Below are 27,167 nucleotides of genomic sequence, written 5' to 3' on the forward strand. Positions count from 1 at the left end.
TTGAAAAAAAAAAAAAAAAACCTATAATATTACAAAGTGTAGTGCTCTGAAATTTAAGAAAGATGCATAATTCCAATGGAAAAATATCTTTTTTATAGTCTTATTTTTTTGTAAACAAGAAGTCAGTCTAGCATTCCTCACCAAATAACTATGACATTCAATTATATACCACGTACTTTATCTATCCAAAATATCTTAGCATAATGCAATAATCATCTAGTCTTGTTTTAATATAGATATGTGGCAATTTGTAACACAGGAAATACTTCAACATTTAACAAAGTGCATGCTTCTAAATGAACTTTGGTAGTTAGAAAAGCAGATGTTATAGCATCAGGCAAAATAAAGTGCAAAGTTTAATACAGAAATAAAAATGAGCATGTAAGTTGATCTATTTACTGAATTTTAAGTATCATAAGCCAGGTCCTGTAAACCACAGCAAAAAGGACAGCATCCAGTACCTTTGTTTTACCTCCTCCTGGTAAACTGTATYATCTGTTTTGTTTTGCCACACACTTTCTCATTTCTTAAAAAAACCCAATAGTTTCATTTGGCAGTCATATTCCTTCCCTGTTTTTTGTATAGGCAGCATCACTTTGCTCTGCTGCAAGAATTTTAGTCCAACTCCTGGCACTGGCTCTGTGTATGCACCTTCCTTTGAAGCTACTGGAATTGAATGACAACTCTRTCTGTCTTGACAGACAGAATAAGCTTATGAGTTTGTTTGTTYATTTACGCTAGTGTTGCTTTTAAACTAGTAAATCAGCACACTGAGAACTGACAATAGTTGTAATGTTAATTCTTGTAGGAAATGTGTGGCACATTACTGTATACTAAGATATAGTAAAAACCAGGAGAGCATTTCCTCATACTTTTTTTAAAGCAAGGCAGACAGAGGGTCTGCAATACTTCAGTGTCCTTTTAATTTCTAACATTTTTCACAGTGCACATCAAGGCTTTTTCAAAAGGAAAAAAAAATAGACTATAGTCCACTCACCCGTGATTAATATTCTTGCATATTGCTGTCCTTCCTCATCCCAGCAAGTATAATTGGTAAAGTGCATCAGAATCTCAGTGTGTCAAATAATTGTGCAGCAGACCAAGACCTGTTAAATTATTTCCTTTTTTTTTTTCTTTCTTTCCCCCCCCCCCATAGAACAATATCAGTGCATTGCGCTCATTTCAAATAGTTTTGGAGATATCATGCTTACTGATTAAAACCTCTAAGAGCCTGATTTTGGCTTTTGTGTGCTTGTATTCAGAGTATTCCTCTGCCATTGGTACCCGATCTTCTTTTTGTGGACTCCTATGAAAAACAAATAAAAGTGCCATCACTTTTATGACCAAGATGAGGCAGAGACTTTAAAATCATTTCTGCAACTATTAATTAATGAGGTTTGTGTTGGATTTATTTTTAACTGTAGATGACCACAGATAACTTGACAGGACCGAAACTCTTATAAACCAGGTAATTTTCTTTCTTGTCAGCTATTTAAATGCAACTACTTCATTCTAAAATACAGAGAGAACTATTGCACAGAGATTTTAAAAAAACCCAAAACTGCTACCAGTATATCACATGCCCATACCCTTTGCAGTTTTGAGCAAATGAGCTTGCTAAATGAAGGGAGGAGGATAAAGCAGGAGTCAAAAAATAGCCAGTACTTATGGATGAAAGAGACAGCGGCTTCTGCTTATGCATGCCCCAGCTGTCAAGAGCAGTCCCTGCAGACTGGTGTTTTCAGACCTTGGTAGCAGGCTCCCTTCAGCTCAGGTCTGGTCTGGTCTGACAGCCATTACAGGCATGTCTTGAGAGAGCCCCAGACCTGGAAGCTCCTCAGGGACGCCCACATCCTGGAGGAACTAAGCAAGGAGGTGGTCATTCCCACCGAGACCAGATGCCGCCAGGTTACCTTCCAGCCCCTAGCTGCAGCTTCTTTGGCCAGCTCACACATGACAGTACCTGCTCTACTAGAAACAAACACATCGTCTGCATAGGCGAACGAAGGGGAGCATCTGTCAGGGAAGAACAGACAGGGTTTCTCYGTTTGGCTATTTACCTGCCCGTCTGTTTATAGAATTGTTCCTCAAACTCTCTCAGAGCCTTGCGAAGCCGTTTCTTATCTGCTCTTGTTTCTCTGAGGTGTTCAAGTAGAACAGGCCTGCAAGAGAGACAAGAACATTAAACCTCCGTGCGTGGAAGTAGTGTAAATAAACGCCGTGGGTCTGCGTTATAAGCAGTCTGCTGCTCCCATGGCTGGCACGGATCTCAGAGGCCCAAGGAATTCCATCACGTCCCTCCCCATATGACTATAAGTGGCTGTACCATCACACATACATGCGAAACAGTTGTGCTCTTTCCCTTTTATTAGTACCATTGTTCCCTCCTTCTAATAAAGTGAYGATAGAGATGCTATAAAAAGCACATGAGGAAAAGCTTTCAGGACTGAGTCTTGCTTGTGGTCTCAATTCCACCTTGAGTTAATGGAGTTGACAGGGCTCAGCATCCCATAGGAGGCATTTTGCATCTCTGTAACTGAATTAATGCAGTCAGTGCAGTATCAACATTGAAGACCTGCTCMTAAAAGCAGCTACTACCAAATATTATCAGGATTCAGTGGTACTGGTAGTCAGAACCGACTTTTTTGGATGGCATATTTTAGCTGATATTTGGAGTATACGGGTATTTTTTGTTAGGAAGTGAAAGAATTCTGCTATAGCCAGCTGGTAATTTTTTTTTTTTTTTTTGATACTAATACAATGCACAGAAATATCTCTGTAGCATTTGCAAGCACAGTATTGCACATATATTTGAATTACATGGGGAAAATAAAAAGACATTATTTTCTCTCAGTTTTGGTACAGCCTAGTCACTTTATGCATGTATGAGACACCAGTGAAAACACAAGGAAAATACAACATCCCATAAGCTAGGAGAACATACCTGTTCCTAGGATGCATATTCTTAAATTTGAGGCTGAGTGATATCAGTCCCTGTGCATCTTGACTCGTGCTGAAATTACGCACCTGAAAGTCTTAAATACAAATCGGAAGGAGATTCTTTTTTTTGTTTGGTATTTAATGGAGAGACCTGTTGGACTGATGTGGAGGTTTTCATATTTTCTGGGCATCCAGACACTAATAGTCTTATGCAAGGAAGAAACTGATTTTACACACATTGAAAAGCCTCCCATGGAACAATGTAATGCTTGATCCTTCACTCAGGTCACCTGTTACTGCTAGTGGGAAAGGTGCAGCCTCTGAAAACGTTTTTGCATAGTATCAACTCATACACTCAATCGCAGTGCATAGTTAGGAGCAGATTATGCTGCCTGGCTGAACTGTTTAAGGATGTGCATTGTTTTGTGATTGATTTGTAAAAAGCTAAGTAGATAGATGCCTAACTTTTTTGAAGCAGTAATAGGTAAATCAGTCAGCATATCTTTTCTACTATGCCATTTTATATTATCTACTTCTCTATATATGTAGTTACTTCCCTTACCTGTTCCTATTCTGTTACTTTCTTTATGGATTTGGTGCAGGCTCATCTGAATGAGTATCTCAAACTACAGGTATGCTGACCAAGTAAAAAGCATTCTCTGCCACTTTTCTCCCATAAGAAACGATTGGACTATTTCTTTGGTTCAGAATACCTTAATGCAGTAAGTATGGATCATGCTTACATTACAAATTCTACACAACATAGTTCAAAATAGTCATAAGAAAAGACAAAACTCACATTGTTGCCTCATGTAAATTGGACATAGACAAGGCTGTCGGTCTGAAAACTTTCTTTTCATCCAGAGGTGAAACATTTGCAGGCTCACTCTCCTCCTGTGAGTAACACAGGTGCTCATCGACAGGAAGACAAGATACTGGACTGGATGATAACTCATGGCTGCTTTGAGAATGGTCTTCATCTGAGTCTTCTTCTTCCTGCTTGTAAAATGCAAAGCATTATCAAATTAGTCATTTACGTTACAACACTAGCAATTAATAGGGTGAACAATAAATTAGAATCTTGCCTCTTGGATGTATTCACTTAAATAAATCATAAATATTAAAAACTCTGCCTAGGTTTTGAGACTTTTCATGGGAACTTTATGGGACTCACTGAATCACTGTGAGTCACAGAAGCTGGTCCTGTTTCTGAGTAGCTCTAACGATCAGTTTAGTTTTATTCAAAGGCTGTTATAACTAGTAAAAGTTTAAGAGAAAAATCYCCATTTATGCTAGCGCTGCAGTATTGCTGGAACTGGTTGTATGCCTCTTATATACCATCTAGTGTTTACATTGTGTCTAAAAAGTAAAGCTGTAACATGAGCTAGAGGCAGAGAGTCTACAATTGATTTTAGAACTACAATTGTTATCTATCAAATAGAATGATATTGCTGTCTTCCCCAAGTTTGTACACCCTCAAAAGAAAAGTTGGGCTTTCGAAACTAAGCCTTACACAGAAAATCCCATGGACCAAAGCTCCTTCAAAGTAAAGCAAGGGAACTTCAGTGAGATTTTTGAAATTAGMGTGTGCATATGCTTGTGTGCATGTCTATGTATGTGCAAAGATTTAGACTGGAATCAAAAAAGACACTCCTGAATCTGCACTGAAATCCAACAAGACAAAAGAGCATACCCAGCCTCAATTACTCTATTCTGTACAAGCGTCTGGGATTAGTTTTTTGGGTTTTTTTTTAATAGGGACACAATAATTAAAAGCAGTCAGATTCCATTACCTCTGCACACATTCAGGGAAACCACTACTATTACACTGATGTATTAGACAGAAGTACTATAAATGATCACTAATACGTGATTAATAAAAGCATTTTCAACAAACTTATATAGAAGATAGATATAGTGACAGTAGAGTGTTTTATGAAAAAAGGCTTCATTTTGTGTTGGATATGTTAGCTGTAATAGAAAACCAATGCCAGCCTTTGAGCTCTTGCCCAGCCGCTTGAATGGATTGCCTCAGAAACTGTTGCATTACATTATGACTTCTGGCATGCCTGGAAGTTTACACAGAGCATTTACTCTATTTGAATTACCAGCACTCTGTTCTAAAACCATGAACACATTCTTCAAATATCTCTAATTATATTGTCACCAAACTGACACACAGGTACAAACCAAACGGCGTAAAGAACGTCTTCTTGACAATAGATTTGAATTCCTTCCAACTTACAATTGTTGTGATCAAAGATGGTGTTGCAAGAAGTTTCTTGATAATTCTGTATCTGTCATAAAGAGGCTTCATAAGATTCTTCTCTTGTTTAGTTACCTAAAAAGAAATCATCATAAAATACACCCCTCTGGAAGAGGAAACAAACAAACAAAAAAACCTCTTCTCATTTGCTCCCGTAAAGCTGAGACGAGTTTGGCCTCGTGTGTTTCACTTCCTAAGAAATTCCAAGGCAACTGTAGTGTGATCCATACAAGCAATTATGTATTTTTAATTGGAAGAGCAAACCTGTTTTCTAATGGAAAATACACAAAGTGGAGTCTTCACTTCCTTGAGCCACTCCATTCAGGCAGAGAGTGAACTATCTAAAATAAACAGTAAACTATTCAGTTCTCAGTCTCAAGATGCTAATACAGACGTAAGGTACTTCTTCCACTGTGCACGGCACTGGTATCTCACACACCCTGTAATAATGGAAACAGTCGAGGTACAGYGACATGATCCTCAGCCTAGGCCAGTATAKTTGGCTTCCCAGCAGGGTGGAGGGCTCTGACAATACAGCTACCCAGCCGCAGCGAGCGAGCCGGCCCTGCGGTGCGCGTCCCTCCTGGCACTGCAGTCCACTGCCAGGACCAACCTGTTTCTTTAGTTTGCTGCATCATGCACTTCAGCACTAGAAGTATTGATTTTAAGAAGAATATTAGTTTAGATCAGGTATTAAGAGCCTGATCCAGCTAAAAGGATTTGCAAATACAGAAGTACTGTAAACCTTATGGAAAATAGCTGCGCAGTAGACCAACTTACAGTATTAATGAAAAAGGAGCAAATGCYACAAGAACAAACAGAACAACAACCTGTTCCTTAATGATTAAATGTTAATATTATTTGCAAACTAGTCCACAATCAGCCTGTTCCTCAACTTGTTTCTGCCCGTCTGTCCCCACTGGGGATAATTTCACTGCCATGAGGAACTGCAGTTGCCCTGCTGCACTGAAACACACCTGCACATGCTCAGACGAACGAATRCGGGGCAGCTCTGAAGAGATGGTCTGGTTGACGGTACAGAGAAAGAGCTGGAGATCAGCAGTTAGGGGAACAGTGGACAATGCAGCTTGCGAACATCTACATGTCTGTCAAACTGAGCAGTTAGGGGCTATTCTAGAGGAAGCTTCACTGAAAATAGTCTCTCCTACYCCAGCTAGTGCACTTCCGTTCTCCAGTCTTCACTTCCATTTGACTGCAATAGATAGGAGCGCCAGGAGTGGCCAAACAAGCAAGGACAGATTCATTCCCGATTTAACCGTAGTTAGCTCCCTCTCTGCTCGTTGTTCAGGTGTGTTTGGAGGGACGKGGTGCTTTTCTATACTGTGTGCTGACCATGCAAACATACACACCAGCAGTCTCCGTTGYATTTCAAGGCTGCTGCATTTATAATTCAGAAAATGCAGCACCTTGATAGCTTTTTCTGCTGGTTTCTTTCTTTGAGTTCCTAAGAAGGTTTGCACAGTAACTGAGACAGCTAGGACTAAATTTTGCTATTTGCCAAAAAGACAAAGTCTTTGTATAAGAGGGTAAATTACTGATTGCTTTTTCTGCTAATCCAGCCTGGCACCTCCATTCAAATTAACATTTCAATAATGATGTGGAATGATATTTGTCAAATGACAAGACATGTCATTTAACATCAGTTGCTAGTTCAAACACCTAGAAGTCTTGAGGCTTCGGCAGTCAGTGTTCAGATACTGTAAAATCCCTTCCTGCACAGGGACAACCCTTCGACAGCAGAGCGGTGCCTGTTCTGTTGGCTAATGTCACTGTAACGCCTCTGCCTGGGCGCTCACTGACCTACTTTCTGCAGCCGTCACCCCCAGGGCCTTACGAACCGTGTGAGCTTCCCTGGCCAGTGATGGGTCCAGCAGCTCTCTCCTTCCTGGGTCCCTCCAGCTCTGAACTTGCACAGAGCCTGCGCTTGCAACCGAACCTGGGCCTCGCTGTCCGGCTGCTCTTGCTGCATGCAGGCTCCCCCCGCCCTTCCCCAGGGGAAACAGACAGGAATTCAGATAAAAAGATTAAAATTTGCTCCTCTAAGATACGTGATAACTCAAGTAATTCGGACTGTGAGGCAATCTCCAGATTGCTTATTTTCTCCTAACAGCAAAAGATGTAAGAGTCTTGCCAAGTAAATACCTAACTTCATTTCTCTGCTTTAAATTCCTAGTTGCCCTGAACTATCTGTGACCTTAGATCAGAGCTGTTGGGCAGATCTAGGACTCCTTCCTTACTACTGCTTTGTGTCACAGATTAGTTCTTTCCTTTTGCAGTTAGCACCCGCTTCTTCAGATGACTGGAGCTTCTACTTCAGTAAGAAACAACCCCTCTGAACAACATGCTACAAAAGCATGTCCTAATATTCTCTTTTCTATCTTTGAATCCTCRTATCTCTTTTATATAGCACTAATAACTCATTTTCTTTTTTGTTCTGTTTCTTAGGAAATACCATTGCTTCATACCCTTCCGTTTTATTCTCTCTATCCCTCATCTATCCACCATCAAAACAAAAAACTGCCACCATTGCTGATACCATGATGCCGTACACCTCCATTTCCTATGCAACAGTCACAAATGTGTATGCCTAATCACCAATGAATTCCCTTTAATATTGAGTCCTTGAAAGGACTGTAATTAAGTTTTAAGWGCAGCTATGAAATAAAGGAAAACACAGATGATAAGTCATTTCATTTTTGTATTTCACATCTTAGATTGTGCCCTGTAAACCTTTCACAGCTGCTGAATATTTTAACCTTTCATATGTTGTAGCAGGGAGTTACAAGACAAATTACAGAAACCAGCAGCTACRAATGGTATGAGTCAAGTCTACCGTGGATATATAGTCCTTAGTCTTTATCACCAAGATCTGCAACTTTCACTCATAAAGAGTGATACAGGGCCCATAGAAACTTGCCTTATAACTTTATATTTTAAAATACAACCCAAATTCACGACTATCAAGCAATAACATTTATATTTGAAGATTATTTTGAAATTACTAACATTATGTTAATCATATAAAATATATCTAAATATATTTAATATGTGATTTCAAAACCATTTGTTAGAGAAATTGTATCATTTCAAATTTACCTATCTTTCCATGGTATACTTACAGGTCGTCCATGAATACTCTCARAATATAGTAGACATTTCTGAAGATTGATTTTTTTCCAAAGTCATTTGCTTTTTTGTCATATCCTATTTAAGAAAGTTATTTATAAGATTACGAGTCAGGATTTCATGGCAAGGGTACACATAGGTATCTGTTTAATAATCTACTCGCCGCAAATAAATATTAATACTGAAATTCTGTTTCTGCCCACACTGAGGTCAGTGAGGCTTGGCACTGACTTAGCAAGAATAGGATCCAAATTTATATATAAATGCAGTTTTAAATGAATCACAAATACAGATAAATGGGATATTAAAAGAACAATTGCACCCTTAGCCAAGGGTACAAAGTATGGCCTGATTCAGTAAGGCAGTGATCTTCATGAGTTGCAGGATCAGAGTCTATATTTGAAAAAATGTTCTGGGCATACTAGTTAAAAGACTAAACAAGCAGAGTTTTTTGCTCGAGTGTCAAAGCCATATCATGTGTACGTGAGGAACATTTCATGSCTTGAGTTTTGGGGAGGGGAGCTCTGGGCAAAGATGACACCAGCACATGAATAGAAGGTGTTGGTAGTAAGGTCCCACAGATAGTAGTGCGGTATTTTACCGGAGCATTTTTCAAATTTTATGAGGATAAAATGATTRGGTGTAATAGCTGAAAACTAAAGAAATAGTTGTCTCATTCCTCTTAAGGAGAATTCTATTAATGGTAACTGTATGTTATTACAGCATACATAGGGAATACAAAGAGCTAATAYAATTTTTCACAATCTCTGCCAGATTACCCCAGATATATAATAATTAGGGACAAGTGTTCAAAGCTTTTGGAGGAGAGCTCAGCCACCACAATGAAGGGATGTGAAAAAGATGGAGATAGGGTGGAGGAGGGATTGCCTTTCTGCAGAAAGTCGMTCACTCTTCTTCTTATTGCCAACTCAAATAAATATATTTAATAATTAGCCTCTACTTTTTAAAAATATAACAAACAGCATTTCTGTCCATCATATCAATCCTTGCTCTCCTAATATCAAAGGATAGCTCTGCTATTAGCTTCAACAGGAGCAGAACCCCTTTTGTTAGCTGCCTAAACACAAGAGCCCTACAAAACCACTAAAAACATTTTGTCCTAAATGTTTGCATGAGTTAATTGCCCCCAAATTATCTGTTATTCGTGTTAAGAGTGGAGCTGCTATCTAGACTTTAGGTGTATTATAAAACAGCTGTTCTATCTGCTGCTAGTTCTGCAATTAATGCAAGGATAATTCTTTCAAAACTCTTAAGCCTGAAGCAACTGAGTGGCTAGCAGTAAACACAGAGTGATCATTAATATTGATTTTACACATGAGAAACTATCTCAAGAGGGTTAAGCATTTGGGCCTATTTTATTAGCTCTTTTCATTAGTAATCTCAAGGCAGGCTTATATTCAGCTAGGCTCAACATTGCTGACAATTTCAAAATCAGAGGAGGCAGGAAACAGGTGGGAACACAAGCTACAGAATTGACTAGGACATCTTAGGACTGCAGGCTGCATATAACAACATGAAATTCAATGCTAATTAAATAAAAACATTGCTTCATAGCCAAGGAAAGGATGGGTCAATAACCAGAGGACAGATAAACTGAACGGGCTGAGTGCACCGGGCGGGTGCACGCAGCTACTACAGCAGCTCCCTTCGGGCAGGGCCTCGTCACCCGCTCTGCGAGGCAGCGCTTGCCGGCGACTCMAAATCGCAGCGACAGAGAGCTGCTGCTCCTCCTCCCGACGACCAAGGCGGCAACAGCGTCCCCAGCAGCACGCACTTGCCTTTTAGTTCCTGAACGTCTACATTTACATTCTCAAGCTTTTTTCTGCACCTTGGCAGCTAAAAATGGACTACCTGAGGTGGACTCTTAAATCAGCTCCCGTAAATTTGCAGTGCGCTAATGACACTGATAGGAACGGGTGGTCATCCATTCTGGGGTCACTGAATCGTCCACAAGTCAATTCCAATTTTCTCTGGATTTTTCTCATTGAGTAACTGTACGCAGAAGCTTTTTGGGGAGGGGGGCATTTTGTTCTGAAAACCACGCTTTTTGCTATTTCATATTCAGATTTTGTGGTTTGTTGTCTTCAGTCACACTGGGCGTTTCAGGATTTTATACCCCTCCTGTTTGTCCCCCCTTCTCCACTTCTTTTTCYGTTCTTTTTTTTTAGGATGACTGTTGAATATTTGATGAACAAAACAACCTTTAAAGTGATTCCACTAAAAATGGAAGTTCTGTGATGCACAAATCCCACGGTCAGTTCGAGTGTCCCAAGTCCCTCGGAGCCCGGCGCTCCGCGCCGCTCCTAAGGGCACAGGCGGTCTCCGCCGGGCGCTTCGCTGTGGCCGGAGGGCAGCGCCCCGCCGAGGCGGGGGCCCTTCCCCTGAAGGGAGGGACACTGTCCTTCCCAGAATAACTGAAGCTTGAAAAGAGATTTAGTTACCATTTAGTTGATTGTCAGCCAAGTTCAAATTCTGGAATGGGATTTAAAATTTATATACAAAATAAAATGGTTTAGTTCAAARTGATGATCAACACCAAAGGTACGTATAGGTGAAATGAAGTTTTTGATCTGTGCTCTAAGCAGCAGACATGCTTGATTCATTCCCTCTCTGTGCTGTAAACCTCACTCTCCTCCAGCAGTCCAGAATGATTCATAATTAAAAATCAATCATTTAATGTTAAACAACTTAAGGACCTTCTAAAATATCTCATCTTGAAATAGATCAGTTTGACTTCCTAGTATTCTTTTCAGGGCTCTGTTCTATTGCAGTTTCATTTAACTATTTTTAAACAGCAGAGTTAACAAACAGACAATTCTTTCAACTCAAGTTTTCTTCACAGTAATACAAAAAGAAAATAAAATAGGCAGATGAATCTTCAAAAAATATTTTAAAATATTAATTTGTGCAAATATTTAATTTATAAAAGAGTTCTTTGTGACGATATTTCAAGACAATGCTGCCATTGTATAGAATTAGGAAGTTTTCTCTCAAAAATCAAGAGAATTTCAACTAATTGAAAACTGAGTAGGACAAAGAACTACAGCCAATTTACASTTATAAGATTGTTCTTCTGGGGCAGGATTTCCTCACTAATGTCTATTTTAGTGTCATCTGATCTCACTCCTTGCCTAATAACWTTTTTTTTTAAAGCTGAAAATATCGTTTTCAGGAGTACGTACATAGGTTTCGTTACTTTGTTGTTTGGATTTTTACAAAGGAGTTCTGCTTGTGAAAYATTTAACTTTTTCCATTTCAGGTGTTGAAAAGGTGGTTTACAGAACAAAACAATTTAAAAGATCAGTCATGTATGCAGAGCCCAGATCTCAGCTACAGAACAGCAACATAGTTCTATAGGGGTCTAGTCTTCATAAAATAATTGGTTATTAAAAATCAAGAGTAAAAATAAACAAAAAAATAGGGTTACCTCTGCTGTTTATTTTCTGCTGCTGAAATCTACCCCAAATCATTTTTTAGTGTTAGATGTTATAGCACAGTTTAACATTTTGTCCTTCTTTTATCCTCGTCTCCATCCCCCCCGCCACACACACACACACACACACACACACACACTTTTCCTTTCAACAGCTGGAGTCTCAATGTTTTATTTCAGGTATCTTTGAGGATTGTCTTTCTTGGCTATATAGCAGCTGGCAAAGCTGCAGTATTTGACATTAAAAATAGTGTAAAACTGTATTTTTATGGAAAATAMATATTGCATAACAACAGCTTCAGACAGATCCTAAAACGTGTCAGTATTGTGTAGCTACAGTGGAATTTTAAAATATGTACTGGTTTGAAAACAAAAATAAATGCCCAATCAAAAAAGCATGTTTCACGGGACAYGAAACCCTCTCCTAAATGTAGAACAGTAATTGAGAATGTGGAGGAGCAGAGCAGTATCAGCACAACTAAATGCACAAGATCAGAAGGGCAAAGCACTCTGGATGGTTGTGCCCTCCACGTGATCTTGGTGCAGTGCTATCGGCTGGCCAGAGGCTTTCAGATTCCTCTGGTGAGATGGGGCCTTTGTTGTCAAAATAACTTTGCAATTTTATCCACAACACCCAGCACATTTTCATAATGCCTCTGGCTTCAGAAACATCTGGAAGAGATTCACCAAACTGTTCTGCTGGTTTACACCAAATTCACAGTAGCTCCTATTCTACCAAGGAGGCACCTCTGGGTCCTGTGCAGGAACCAAAGCTGAGGAGACCATTTGCTATCGACTGCCTGGCTGTATTTGACCCTTGCTACGAAAGGACTGAGCAAAATGCACCCCTCCACACTAGCTAGGACTGACTGACTCTCTGTTTCAACGTATGGTGCAGGAGCCAGAAAAGCCTCCCAGTCCATCTGCAGTCAGTCCTCCAGGAGCCTGAGAGCACGGGGGTGGCCAGAAGGCAGAACCAAGTCCTGCCTGGTTTGCAGGGGTCTGGTCAGCAGTCTGGTTTGCATGGGACTTCTAGCACTAATTTACTGGAGAAGTCTTGGTCTCCTGTTCCCACTCTGGCTCCTCAGGTAGGATAGCACAGAGGTCAGTATTAAACACAAAGCCACTGCCGCAAGCCAGCCTTGGGCTGACACAGAGCTGACACTTCAGGAACATTTTTAGTCACATAGTTTCTGTGGACATGAAATGAGATTGCTTTTGCTTTGTCACCATCTTTGATAGACCGGAATATGTACTTCATATGCACACTATCTCAAATTGGCAGGTTTCGCCGGCTCTTAATAATACRCATCTCTAAGCAAAATGCACTCAACACTATTTGAAAACATTTCTGCACCTCTTTTTCTATGCAATTCTACACAGAAAAATCACTTCAGAAAACTGCACCAGGGTTGCTATCTTGTTAAGAGAGAAAATGTACAGTAGTGCCAGAAGGTACTATGAATGCACACCCACCAAACCTGCACTGAAACTGATACACTCCAATCAATTTCTGCCTTAGAGGATAAAGTTCTGAAAGAAACAGATATATTTAGCTTGAAATACCTTTAGAGTCTGAGGAAGGTTGAAGTGTTGTCTTTTCTCCTTTAACCGTCTCAACACACTGTCCATGGTTTCTTCTACTGAGGGAGCTGGTTCCATGCTTGCTGCCTCCTGTGCCCCAGTCTCTTTAGAGGTCTCAGTGCTTTCACAACGATCATTTCTTCGTGGTGCTCTAGAGGTGGAGTTTTGCTCTTCTGACATTCTGAGTTTCAGCTCTGAAAAATAAATTATTTGGCAAGAAAATATTTGAGAAATATTTGCAAAATAGATCCCTCTAACAGTATAAGAAAAAAGCATCCACACTACTTGAATGGAATTATTATACCACGACTGTTCAGGAAGGTAACTCTGCTTCACTTCAACACCTAACATCTAAAGTGGGGTGCCAAGCTGTGTTACAGAGCCTGCCGTGCTGGCTGCCACCCCACTGGAGTGGGCACAGCCACATACCGCAGGCTGGAATAACCAGCCCTGCTCTTCACCAGCACGAGCTAAACCGTGACCCTCCCTTGCTTTGCCATCTTGGCCAGGCTGCCATTGCCGGCAGCTCTGCCTCTACATGGGGCCGGCTCTGGCATGGAGAAACGRCCACCTAGTTTAAATAATTCCCCTTGACAGAACAGCACTGAGMAACCCAGTATAAGACACAGAAGTCCCAGCGTGTTCAGCTTCCCAGTCAGCAGCCCACCTGGATGCAAGAAAGTATATACGGGCATCTTAGCTTGACACGAAGCCAACAGCTCTGGAGCTTTAGGGAGCTGCACAGAGCAACAGGGACATTGAATTAGGGTCTGAGTTAGCTCTCATAAAACCAGGATTTGTTCCTTGCTCATGGCTGACTGGAGGAGGACCTTGGGCAGGGCAGTAGATTACTGAACTCCATGGAGAAACAGTAATATAATTTTTGGCTGAGATGGTCTAGGGATACAGACCAGGTTTACTGGCAAAAGTAATAACTTTTCTTAAACTAATAGAGCTAGAAAGCATGGACAGGGCTTAGGGACTTGAAGAAGGAGCTCCAAGCACTTGAAAGTATTTTTCTATTTCAGTCGCACCTGTCCAGTGGATGTCATGGATCTTTCCTCACTTAAAATTGGTGGCATTATTCAGGATAACAAAATCAAGGGTGTTCACAGGACTGAGGCATTTGGGGTATGAAGGTGAATTTGATCTGTGAAAACTAAATCAATTGCATTGCCAGAGTTATGCTGGGGCTGGAGTTACAATTTTCAGGAAGTTAAATATGTAGTTTGGCCACGTCTTCTCGTTTGCCCTTCCTGGATTTATAACACAAGGTTCATGGGGAGGGAGGGGGGGATCTARTAATTACAGTGCCTTGTATTCAAAAGAAGGTTTTCCAGAAGAAATTCAGTGAAAGACAAGCTTCTAATTCCTTTACTCATCACAATCACACCCTCTATCTCTACATTCTTAACTATATCCAAAGAGAGATAAAGCATAATACTATGATTAAATTAGTAGTGAGGATCTACTTGTAATAGAAAAAAAAAATTAGATAATTTATAAATAGCCTTAAAAAAATCAATCATGGCCACATTCTCCCCGGGGGCAAACATGTGATATTCCCATAGATGTTAATGGAACTATGTGCAAGCAAGGCAAAGGCAAGGGCAAAATTTGACCTCAAGACTAAATGTAATATGAGGGAAAAATCCATTTTCATGACAAATTAAAAAAAGGCTTTAGATTTCTATAACATCAGTGCTAAAAAACTTCTGCTACTATATTTGCCACTATCAGAAGCTTTTAACTTCAGTATCTTACATTTATTCTACCGACCGTTGAACAGCAGACACTTAGAAAAATATTAAAAATAACACTGAATGTTATTTTGCATAAGTGTTAATATTTATGAGGAGAAGAAGATGTGTATTTTCCCTTTCCCTTTTTAACCTTATCACAAGAGTTGAACAGCCTTACTTCAATCCCTGCTCTCAGGAATCAAGGCAAGTCATATCATTTCATATCTCTGTTATCATTAAAAGACTATGCACTAGTGAAAAATAATCTGAGGACTAAGAATGGAAAACAAACTCTAAAATATTCCAACTGCATTTATACTGCTTTCAAATACTACCTATTATTATGAAAGTTCCCACTAAACAATAAAATGGCATGTCATGCTGTTATGTACCTTTGAGCTGCTTACGACCTTTAGCCAAGTCATTCATCCATTTCAGGACTTCAGGATTGGAAGTCTTGTCACCGTGCGAAGGCTGGATGTAAAGAAAAAAGAAACGAATTTATGATTATACTATTACTTTTCTTGTACATATCAAATAGATAGGCTTAAGCTCATTCAAGGGTAGGGAGACAACTTTAAGTGTTGAAGGTTTATTACACACACAAGCCTTCACAGGATCAGGCTTTGAATTTCTTCAAGGTGGAGCAAGAAGCCTTGCGACAGTCCACTCAGTAAAGAAGCATCTGTATTTTAAATATGCAACRTTACAGAACAAAGGCAGCACAGTCATAGTGAATGATGAAACACTCTCTTGCCTTAGTAATTATAAAAATAGATGAGCTCAGTAGACATCTATTTTAACAGCAGCTACACAATTGCTAAGTGGCATTACTAAACAGCATTTGCTGTTTCCACCCCAGACCCTTTGTCTCATTTATGGGAATTCGTACGGAGCTCCCTCTCTCTCACCCGGCCACGGGAAGGGCCAGGCAGCCCCGCACAGGGTTCGTGACGAGACAGGAACACGCTTCCGCCAGCACAGTCCCATCTTCTTCTTCTGACTAATTGGGCAAGCAATCTTGACAACTTCAAAAGGACTGATCCCATAGCTAATGTTAGTCACCTTCCTAAGGGAGGTGCAGGATGGTAACTGAAGTACTCTGTCCCTTGCAGGATAAGCTGTTATGCTTTAAAACAAGGWGTCTCTTGGAAAATAATACTTCAAACATTTCAACTCAACTTCTTAACTAATTAAATGAAAAAAATCCTGTGCAATGGCGTGACTTCAAAAACAAAAGACAACAAAWACTTCATTTATCAGTCCCTTCTTTACATTTACAAATTTCCTCAAAAATTTTAACAAATTTACATTGGAACATCAAAATTCAGATATTTTAAATGACAAAACTATTTTGCAAAATTAAACCTCTGAAATAAATCTTTTCCGGTCACAGTGTGATGAAATTTTGTTCCTAAGAGTATATCATGACCATAAGGCAGTACAAGTCACAGGAGCGTGTTCAGGTTTGCAGTCATTGATGAGATTACAAGGTAACATGCAGTTTGCTCCATTTTCATTTTAATGCATTCGTAAAACACCACAAATTCCGTACTGCATATTGCATACATCCTTAGCATCATAGACATTTTAATATGTTTATACCGCGCAATTCACCTTACATAGACTAGCTTGATTACGAGCAGTGATCTTCCACCTGTTGCACAGAGCACACAGATAYGGTCTCAGATATGAGGACCTCACTCCAGCAACACATCAAAACCCTCATTTCTGTTTTGACCATCAGTTTCTGTTGAGCACTATGGCTTGGAGCTTTACAGGACTCTGTCTGAATAAACGAACCTGCATAGCAGAATGAAATTGCCAAGCAAATGACTTTGTCTACAAAGTAAGTAGCTTTTCATATTTTTAATCATTTTCAAAATATTCAACTTCAAAAACTTGTCAGATACATTTAACTGATTTACACTTCTCACATTTGAAGATGGATGTTTTGGAAGTGATGACAGTGATCAAAAGAAGATTCCAATTAGAGCCTCAGAGCTACTGAACACACTAAAAGATGGTATACTCTCATTGATAGTTTTCCTATATCATTTTATCCATAAGACCCTTTTCCTATTGCTTTACGGAAGTTTAAATACATTCGGATTCTTGCCTTCCTTTTCTAGATTTTATCTTTTCAATATCTTATCTTACCAGATATTTTCTTTCTTGTTCAAACTTTTCTTCATATTTCCTAATTTTTCTCTTGAGACTCTGAAGATGCTTGGTAAGTTGTGCTACCGTCTGTGGTTCTTTGCAATCTTCACAGTTACATCTAGAAGAACTTCTTGGCCTGCAAAAGCCAAAAGCATAATGTCTGTATCAAAGGACTGGCTGTGAGGATCYGCGTCTTGTTTCAGGCACACTTACGCTTTCTCAGCACTTCAGAATTTGCAGATATATTCTTTCAGAGGTTTGAGAGCACTGAGTTTTTTAAAGTAAGCATTAAATAACTGCTTTCCCTGGAATGTATCTCTAGGTTATATCCCTTACGGATTGGTTGGCTGGTTTGTTTATTTGTCTGTTTTCCTCTCTCTCTTTTTTTTAATTAAATATGGAATTTATGAAAAGTTTTCAATAGTTTAATCAAGGGAGTCACAAACTGATCCAGTACATCCATTTAACAGTAGTATCTTACTCCATTAATCTCACATCTCCCAGACCCTAATGACACTATTTGTAAAGTATGCATCAGAKAATATTTTATCATCGGTAACAAACATTAATTTTGAAGACAATTTAGTTCCTAGTTTTTTTTACAGTTACAGATCAATAGGTGTGATCGTTATTTATATTCAGTGGACTGATATACGCATATATGCTTTTAAGAAAATGTGGTTTCTCACTGAAACTCACACCTTGGTTTTCAGGTGATCACATATATGAATGTTCACATGTTCTGTGACCTCTTCATGTATAGTGAATAACTCAAGCARTAACTATTACAGCTGAACATTCTAATATTAGACCTCCAACACTCCTATCTTATCTTCACTCATCACAGTAACTACAAACCATTAAAACTGTCATTAAAACTCATTAATAACTGTAATTAGACATCAAACAATGTTCTAACTGTGTTATTTTTGAAAAATGCTAGGTCCTATTCCTGGTACTACAAAGTAACTATGTCAAAATATGTTATAATATGAAAGTTTCTTATTTATGACATAATAGTACTTGTAAAACATAAAGAATCAAAGGTCCTGGATTGCATAAAAATAATTTAAAAATATATAAAAATTAGAAAATATTTTCTTACATCATGAAAGGTTGAGCACTTGGTGGAGAAGGTGCAGACTCTGTGTCTAGATTAAATCTCTGGCTTTGGCTAAAAATAGAGCAGCGTGGTGACAAAAGGGGATTGTCTCCATCAGTAATATGATACAGTAGTCGACTGGTCCCTATGGAGTGATGCTCTTGTGGGCTGTTGTCCATGTCATTCTGCCAGTCTCTGTGGGCTGGTACAGGCTCTAGAATAAAAAGATGAGCAAACGTGGACAGAAGGTCATTCACAAGATATTTAGCTACACAGATTAAAAACTATACATACAAAAGTATTCAAAGCAAATACAGCAAGTTGTTTAGCAAGGTATCACATGCAGGCTGAACATAATACTGAGGATCAGAAAAGGCAGTTATTGGCTTAACATTAAGTATCTTGAATTCCATGGTAGAAAGTGGGTGGGTGGGTGTTTTTGTAAACTACTAGGTATTATTTAAAGATGGAGAGTTTCCCAGAACAGCATAGTTAGGTTTTTATAGATCTATTTGCTTTTGAAAGCCACATTCCTTAAACAGAAGATGAATGTACAAAGTAAGTTCCATTCCCTGACTTAGCATTTTAATCCTTTGATCAAGAAAAAGGTAGAACAAAAACATAGTATGTCCTGATGCTAAAAACCTCCAACAGCGTTTGCAGTTTCCTGCAGGATGTGTTCAAGTTTTGAAGCAACACACACAAAGGTTTAAAGAACACAAGACAGGTAAATATACAAACAGTGACATTCAAGGTAGTTATTCAAGATAGTGTGCAGTGACTGCTGCCCCAAAGACTGTTGCTTATGACACTATGTTAGTATTGTCTCTTAAAATAAGTAGAAATCTAGCCACAGCTCCTCTAGTCAATCAAAAAGTAAAATTTGTTTTAAAGAGGTGGTCAAGCTAGAAGTCAGGGTGATTTTTTTTCTGTTTAAAAACCTAAGAATTGGAGAATCTCATCACACTGATTCCATTCATGAGTAACATGGAAAATAATGGGCACATTACTAGGCTTCCCTCCAGAGGATACCAAGAGATCATCTTGCCTTCACTGTACCTGGGTACACTAATAGGAAGAWCCATTAAATYTTCTTCCTCACCCTCAGTGGGTGAAACAGGTGAGGATGAYCTCACTTTTTTCACTTTCAGATGGTTGTGCTTTAAAGAAGATTATGCTTTTAGAGAGAAATCCCACACTATCATACAAAGCTTTCCTCAAAAAATAGAAAATGTACATTACAGCAAAGAAYGCTCTCTGTCTCAGATTCCTCTACATCTGTTTCCATAGTACCTTATATTTTACATCAGCTATGTTAATTTTACTTCCTCTAAAACCATGTGTACATGTAGACTATGAATTCATATCAATTATTTTGTATTTCCAGGCAACATAGGTGTCATTTCCTGTCAGTATTATATTTGCTATATACCACTYATTGTAATATGTTTCATAGATCTTTTTTTACTTGAGAGAAATCTAATGCCCAGAATAACTGTACATAGTTTAGTCTCAGAAGAGCAGGAAGATCTATGATCAGATCTAGAAAAGTTCTTTTGCCASCACTTTTCATTTTCACCTTTCTATATAGGATATGGTATTCCATGATGAGTGGATATCTCCATTAAGACTTTTTACTGCATTTTATTTCAGCTCTGCATAATAAATACTGAAAGTAGCAGTTCCTGTCACCAGACTCAAACAGTGTGGACAAGCTGGCTCCAAACGGCATGCTTCATAGAAAGCAACTATTGATTTCAAAAATAATAGTTAAAATGGCCTAAAATATTATTTTATCATTACAGAAAGGCCTCTGGGAGAAACGAGGCCCCCARGAAGGGTCCCAGCGCCAACACAGATGCATTATTTACTAGCTATTGTCCAGAAGTGGCCAGGAAATCATTCAATCTGTCCACATCGTTTATATGACCCTATTACTATAAAGTGTGAGTGTCTCAGGATGAAGACACGTTATAACCCGCCCTATTTCTAATCACAGTTCAGCGCCATCAGCCCTATTCCAGCCCTGCACAGATCCTGAACAAGACACTGYATTTTAGCCTGTAAGTAGCCCGTGTACAGACAAAACCCCTACCTGTGTTTGTGTGACCGATATAAATTTAAACTCAACTTTTGCCAAAACTAAGAACTAAGAACTAAACCCACTTTAAACAAACCAGTAAATTGCCTCTTAGCCTGCATCTGCTCCATTTCATCTACTCAGTCCAGCTTAGCACCAACAGGAACTTATCAAAGGATGTGAAGTCAAGATCTAATATCTTATAATATGCAGTAGGTTTCATGATGTGGACTTTGATCATATGACCAAATAGGTACATGTCTGTATTCCTGCATGCAATATTCTTTAGTTTAAGTAAAATAATAATACACCTAGTCTGTTGCATACGAGAAACAATATGCAGGTAAACTGGGTTTATCCCTCATCCCATGCTACATCTGTGAATGACAGTATTAGGATTTTTAATTTAAAAGATATTTAAAATATTTTGTAGATAAAGTTCAGCTGCTCACAACSTGAGCCACATATATGATGTAAACTCATATTTGAAAGCTATAAAAATGACGCATCATTTTTCTTTTTCCCCCTTAAAAAGCCTACCTTAATATCTCCCTGGCAATTCTTTATGGTCTCATTTTGCCAGCCGTCATTCAAATTTTTATATATTCAAATTTAAACTGGAAATTGCTCAAAAGTAAGAATTAATGCTGATCCCTAAAATTTTTGCTTTCTGCATTCTGTCATTTTGCTAAATTGTTCAAGCTTCCTTTGCTATACATATGGTGTAATTTTTAAATTTTTGTTGATTGAGATCTGAAACAACAGAAATTGAATGRTATGCATAGTCATGTTAATATTAAAAAGGCATAGATTTGTACAATGTAAATATTTCTTTTTTTTTGGTGAGGTAATATCCAGATTGACTCAGCAAAGGCTAATAACTAGAGATAGAGTATATACGTCACATCCTCTAAAAATTCTGCTCTTAACTTGGTACAAATTAATGGACTTCGTCTAAGTTTGAGCTGGTATAGCCACCAGTCCCACATGACTACTGTATCTAAGCGGAATGTATCAGAAAATTTCAGTAGTAATTTGAGGGAAAAATTATTTAGGACTAGCTATTTATGCAAAACAGCAAGTTCTTTAAGTAAGGCACAAAGCTGGAGTTAGCATGACAAAAGAGTACATTAACATCTATTATATAGGTAAGCTTTTATTAACGCACAGGGTAGAGCAGCTTCGAGTGACAGAGCATGCTCTGAATCGTGCAAGAGAAATGCTACATCATCCATGGAGACAGGCAGACAGGAGCTAGCGAGGGCGTCTGAACAAGGGGATAGCTAATAGTTTGAGTTCAAACAGAATCAATTTAAGAGAGAAAAAAAATAAATGGAAATCTATTATGAACTATCCTAACAATGAATCATGCATCTACCAGAACAAAATAGCATGGCAGACTACTGGAAGAGGAGGAAAAATGCACTCTGCCRTAAGAAGAAGAGTCGGTGCAGGTTTTGGATGAGCTACAAAATGTCTATGTCTGTTCAGCCCAAACATGACTTCTGTCTCTGCATCAGATCCATGCTGAGGGACCAGCACCAGTGCAAATCCCACACCTGTACCTGAGAGCTAGTAAGGTATTTGCCTAGCTTAACTAAAGCATCCATTCTTTTTTTAACTAAAGAATTCAAAAGTCAAAACAATAGGACATTTAGCATTCTTTGTACTCCATCAGCTTTACTGTTATAGATTCTGTGTACCTTTAATTGTGCAATGCAAGACTCAGACTTTAGTGTGTCTTAAACAGAATAATACAATTTGTRATTCTTTTTAGGTAAATAACATGCTGCTTATAGAAATTCTTGGCAAACAGCTTCTTATTTAAGTTCTTCTGAACCCAGCATTTATTCAGAAATACAAAGTGCATTGCAAAACTGGAATTACTGACTCATATAGCTTCATGTGGACCATATATGGTCTAAAATTTAAGTATTTGTGTATTCATGTCACCTGTCTGAGAGCTGTATTAGTCATATTGCCTTTGACCTATTTTTCACGAATCGTGATTTCTCTTCTGCTGAGCCTCACGATTCTGCCAACCCTGTGACTACAAGATATGAATTGACAAAAAATAATGCTGAGCCTCAGGGCTATATATTTGCAAGAACTGGCTTCCATACTGGGGGAAGAGGGAGAGAGAACACACCACAGTTTGCCCAGATGGGTAATGATACAGATTCAYGAATGATTAAAATCAAGATGCTGCAAAACTCACCTTCACTATCTCTCTGCTGATGCATTAAATTAAAATCAATAATAGCAGAAATGAAGTGATATTGCTCTGACAAAAAAAAATGACAAAAATAGAATTACATGATATGGCAGATGATTTCACACAATACAGATGTAACAGATATAGGAAGTAAAGAGCATAACTTTACTTAAACAAAATAACTGACTAAAACTGAAAATAAAGGAATAAGGACTCTTAAAAATCTGTCTGAAAAGTAAGATTTCCTCTCAGGAAAGAATGCTGTTGCCATTCATTTCCACTCTTATTAACAGGTATCCCTCCTTTTACATTACATAGCATTTGCATCAGGAAATGGTGCCTGCATTATTAGCTCTGCACCGTTTCCCAGAGGACTGCAAATCCGAGATTAAACTGCAAGTCACACAGCTATTTTATAATTGCAAATGAGAACGCATCACGATATGATCGTTTACCTCCACAACCGGCCCCATCAGCTTGCACGCTGGTCTGGACTGACGAAGGGGCTGGGTCCTTGGATGCTGGCAGCTGCGGAGTTTCTTCCTGGGTTGTCAGAAATGCAGAGCACAGATCAGTTTCAAGGGCTTGTAGCTTCAACAAAGAATTCTGCAGGCAAAAGCAGAACATTGGGCTAGAGAGAGAGCAACAAAATACAGCAAGAGTGCCTCAACTCACGGAGCCCATCAGCAGCGCCTGCAAGGGGGTGTTCCACTAACGGCTCTGCCAGGATGTGCAAGAGAACAAATGTGCATTATTCCAGGAGTTTCTACATTTCTTCCGGTTATTTAAGTCCTAATTTAAATGGATTATTCATGACACGTGGGAAAGATGACTTCGTCAGCAAAAGACAATTTATTCTAGGAAGCCACGCTGCAGTGATGTCCGTTTTCTTGGTCTTGAAGCGATACTCTAAGCCAGTACTTCATTCATTGTGCTGACATCACGATCTGATGACATTATGTCCCTCCCCATTTACCATTCATAAAAACCCCAAATCTCCCTCTCCAGCCAATTGTGCAGAACGCTGCAGTGAACAAAGAGTTACTGGGAACACCATCTTCCGCAGGATTCTTGCAAAAGATATGTGTTAATTGGCTTTTTAAGAGATACTTGTTTATGTAGCCGTTGCTTTTATGTAGGCTGCTGCTGTTTCTACAGGGCRACCAGATCATTTCCTATCTGCTGCAAAGGCAAAATTAACAGATCATTGTCACTTGCTGCAGACAAATCAATGAGGACAAGGCTAGTTATCTATAACATCACTTCCAGCTACCCTGTCATGCTTGGTCCATTTCTCATTTTAATCTTCAATGCTGCATGCAATATTCAGCTGCATAATCTGACACAAGCATCTTGCTGTGATGCAAATGCTGTGAAAACCCTAATCACCATCTGACTAGGTGAAATGAGTCACCACTGATACCMCATACATTCAGTTCCCTTTTCTCAAGGGAAATACAGCTTGCCACATAAAACAAAACCACTGAAGGCTGTCTTAATAATCACACAGCTGGCACACGGAGAATATGCGTAAAACATTAAGTCACTGTAAGGTACACGTCTGCAAGGAATSCTTTCTGAAAAAAAATCTGAGTTGCACCAGTAACTGTTTCCTCAACTTTATAGTCTAGAAAGCGCCTTTCCCCACTCCATAAAAGACCTGAGACCAATTTAGCAATCTGTTGATYGACATAATAAATTTATTTATTTGAATAATTCTCCTTGCGTAACAATACAATAGCTATGTATTGAGTAGTTTAATATGTCAGTGCTTTATTTTTATTGTAATACTATCATTTTAAAAACACAAGGATGCTAGTATTTTTAGKTTTTTTTTAAAAAAAGTCTYTGGTTGAGAACAGCAGAGAAGATTTTCAGCCTTGATCCGTTCACTCCCATGATAGAATTTAGGCAGTGAAAAGGGAGCGAAAACTAGCTTTTTCCAGGGGATGCCTCAAAATAGGGAAGTTTCTAAGGCGCAAGGTTGTCTTAATTAGAGGCCATAAAGATGCCATAACCCTGTATGTTCTGTGTGCTATCAGAAGTGGTTCAAAACCCATATTTATCTCCACAAAATAGATTAGACTACAACTAAACATGTAGACTCTGGCCTAAGCTTAGGTCAAAAGGGAAATCAGGGAACACCTTCCTCCTCCTGGTTCCAGAGCTAGCTGGACTTCCAGCCCTTCCTATCGGAAGCAGGGATGCATAAGCAAAGAAATGGCTYGGGCACTATACATTTATTTTAGAATTAAGTTCCCCTCATCTGTTGTCCAGATGTATTTTGATTTCTCATTCATAACCATAATACCAGGAAAGAAATGACTGCAAGATCAAGCACTGGTTCAAATTAAGTGCTTGATGCAATATTATTCTTTAAAAATACAGTATGGTACAGAGCTGGTTTCTATGATCCGAGGCAGAAAACACTTTTACTATTCCCGTAAGTATCCAGTAAAACATTTCATCTCTACCATTTTTAGTAGAGCTCCCAGCCAGTTTAAGTAGGCTGATACAAATACTTAAAGCAGCTGTTTTGGACATGGTACTTGTGGTCTGGCATAGTGATTTGTGATATACACCTTCCTGACTTCTCTCTGTACTGCTCAGGATACTAAGATAAATACAGGCCTGTTTAAATACAGAGCTATAATCTCAACCACAGAGACAGGTTACACTGGCAACCCACTGCCCTCTGGCCCCAAAACAATTTATAAGGATAGTTTAGCTATCTTGGCCAGCAGTTCCTCAGGTTTGCATTCCGGTTTCTCCAGGACTTTTGGATGATTAACATCTAATCTGTGACTTACTAACATATAATTTGTCTGTTTGGGCTAATATTTTATGTATATTTACTTCAAACTGATCTTGCTCCTTTGACCCATCTGCTACAAAGAGTACATCAGGCATGGAAATCTGTCCARCAAGGCTTTTATCAGTAAAGACCAACACGATAAATTCATTAAGCCTCTCTGTTTATGGCCATATCACCCAAACGCCCCTTTTACACTTCAGCCAGCCAGCAGTTCCAGAGATACCCTACCTGGCATCTTGCTTTTGATCTATTTAGTTGACTTTTAACTATCATCTTGAACGTCTTTTACAAGGCACTCTCAAAGTCTTTTAATCCTCCACTTAATTCTTTTCAGCCTATATCAAAACCAACAAAATTTCTTGCTTACTCTTTTTTACTAGAAGAAGCAGTTCTTCTATAGGGCTTACTCAGATTAAAGGTAGACTGGCRGAAACCATCTCATTTTCCACCTTCAAGAAGCAGTGACTTTTCCTTTGCAGACAATGTTTGCTGGCTTAAATGGGCATCCATGTCATTCCTTTGGGAAGAGTTTTGAAGACATGACAAGTCTTATTTACTACTGTCTCACATCTCAGCTAGACCCAACGTTGCTGTGGAACTGTCACAACCGAGTGGCACTGTCTACAGTCACTAACGTCACTTGGTGAAAGAYGACTATATAAAATTACAGGCTAGTGAGGACTCTGATCCGAGCATGGAACCTGTCATGAGACTYGCTGGCGGCTTTGCATTTCCAAAGTCTGCAAGGAAGTCCCCAAGTCTCCTCCTATTGGCAAGGAGAACAYAGGCGAATAACTGACAAAAGTACCTAACCTTCCCGGACTGTAACTTCAAGCATTTGACAAAAAAAATCCCATATCAAGAAAATACACTCCCTTTACATCACTATTTTTTCATGACACATTAATATTTGTGGTAAGCTCAATATAAAAGCATTCACCCAGACTGCATTGCTAAACACTATTTCAGCAATGCTTATGCTGTAATTCACCAGCTGGTTTATATTCAGTTACTTTAACTGATATTTTTCACTCATCTGTGGAAGGTGGGTAGATAGCAAATTTCCAGTCACTACCAAACACAAAAAATAYATATAATAATAATAGAAATACATTATATAATTTTGTGAATGTGCCTTTGGCAGTGATTTGAGGTAGGGAGAAAAAGAACGTGTAAYTTTGATCAGTCTGATGTTACCACGGAGATGATGAGTCTGGAGTATGCCGTCAATCTCATCTTACTCTGAAAATACAGCTGAGTACTATGATATTACAAGAGTGCACAAAGAGTAAAAATTGCCACAGGGGTTTCTGCGGGAATGCACATAAGCAGAGGCCCAGCGCGCAGGGTGACAGGCAGCGGGAGCATCCTGGTGAAAGGCAGAGGCGACGCTGCTGCCCGCCGCGTGTTAGGTCATGACGGGTACCGTCAAAAGTTTTTGTAAGCTCTCACATACAAAACCAGTACCACTCAGGTAAGTTTAAGCAATGAGCAATGGCATGTTATATCAGCTAATGATCTCATCTCAAATAACTCAGATTTGATGCTCATTCCAGCTTTACTCTCGTGCCTAACATGACTGATTTTGATGCAATAATTCCTGATTCATGCTAAAGCAAATGAAAGTAAGATCAGATCCCATATATGAAAGCAGTAAAC

The 27,167-nt window shown here is 39.0% G+C and overlaps 1 protein-coding gene across 9 annotated transcripts in view; it reads right to left on the reverse strand.

Moving 5' to 3' along the window:
- Positions 1-1,152: 1,152 nt before the first annotated feature.
- FAM13C (family with sequence similarity 13 member C) overlaps positions 1,153-27,167 on the reverse strand; it is a 126,375-nt gene continuing 100,360 nt past the window's right edge. For 4 of the 9 annotated variants that reach the window (XM_085309333.1, XM_085309338.1, XM_085309339.1 and 1 more), the window contains 10 exons: positions 23,149-23,299; positions 22,697-22,762; positions 18,402-18,612; positions 17,294-17,432; positions 15,526-15,607; positions 13,374-13,585; positions 5,186-5,281; positions 3,740-3,939; positions 2,061-2,162; positions 1,153-1,306 (listed from right to left, as the gene is read on the reverse strand). In XM_085309333.1, coding sequence (XP_085165459.1) covers positions 1,183-1,306; positions 2,061-2,162; positions 3,740-3,939; positions 5,186-5,281; positions 13,374-13,585; positions 15,526-15,607; positions 17,294-17,432; positions 18,402-18,612; positions 22,697-22,762; positions 23,149-23,299 — 1,383 coding nt within the window. In that variant the 3' untranslated portion in view covers positions 1,153-1,182. Of the gene's footprint in view, positions 1,307-2,060; positions 2,163-3,739; positions 3,940-5,185; positions 5,282-8,346; positions 8,432-13,373; positions 13,586-15,525; positions 15,608-17,293; positions 17,433-18,401; positions 18,613-22,696; positions 22,763-23,148; positions 23,300-27,167 lie in introns of those variants that run through there. The other 5 variants (XM_085309335.1, XM_085309334.1, XM_085309341.1 and 2 more) reach the window with 5 other exon arrangements.

The sequence above is a fragment of the Rhea americana genome, unplaced genomic scaffold (assembly GCF_003343005.1).
Source record: "Rhea americana isolate MKP2758 unplaced genomic scaffold, rheAme1 scaffold_296, whole genome shotgun sequence".
NCBI classification, from domain to species: domain Eukaryota; kingdom Metazoa; phylum Chordata; class Aves; order Rheiformes; family Rheidae; genus Rhea; species Rhea americana.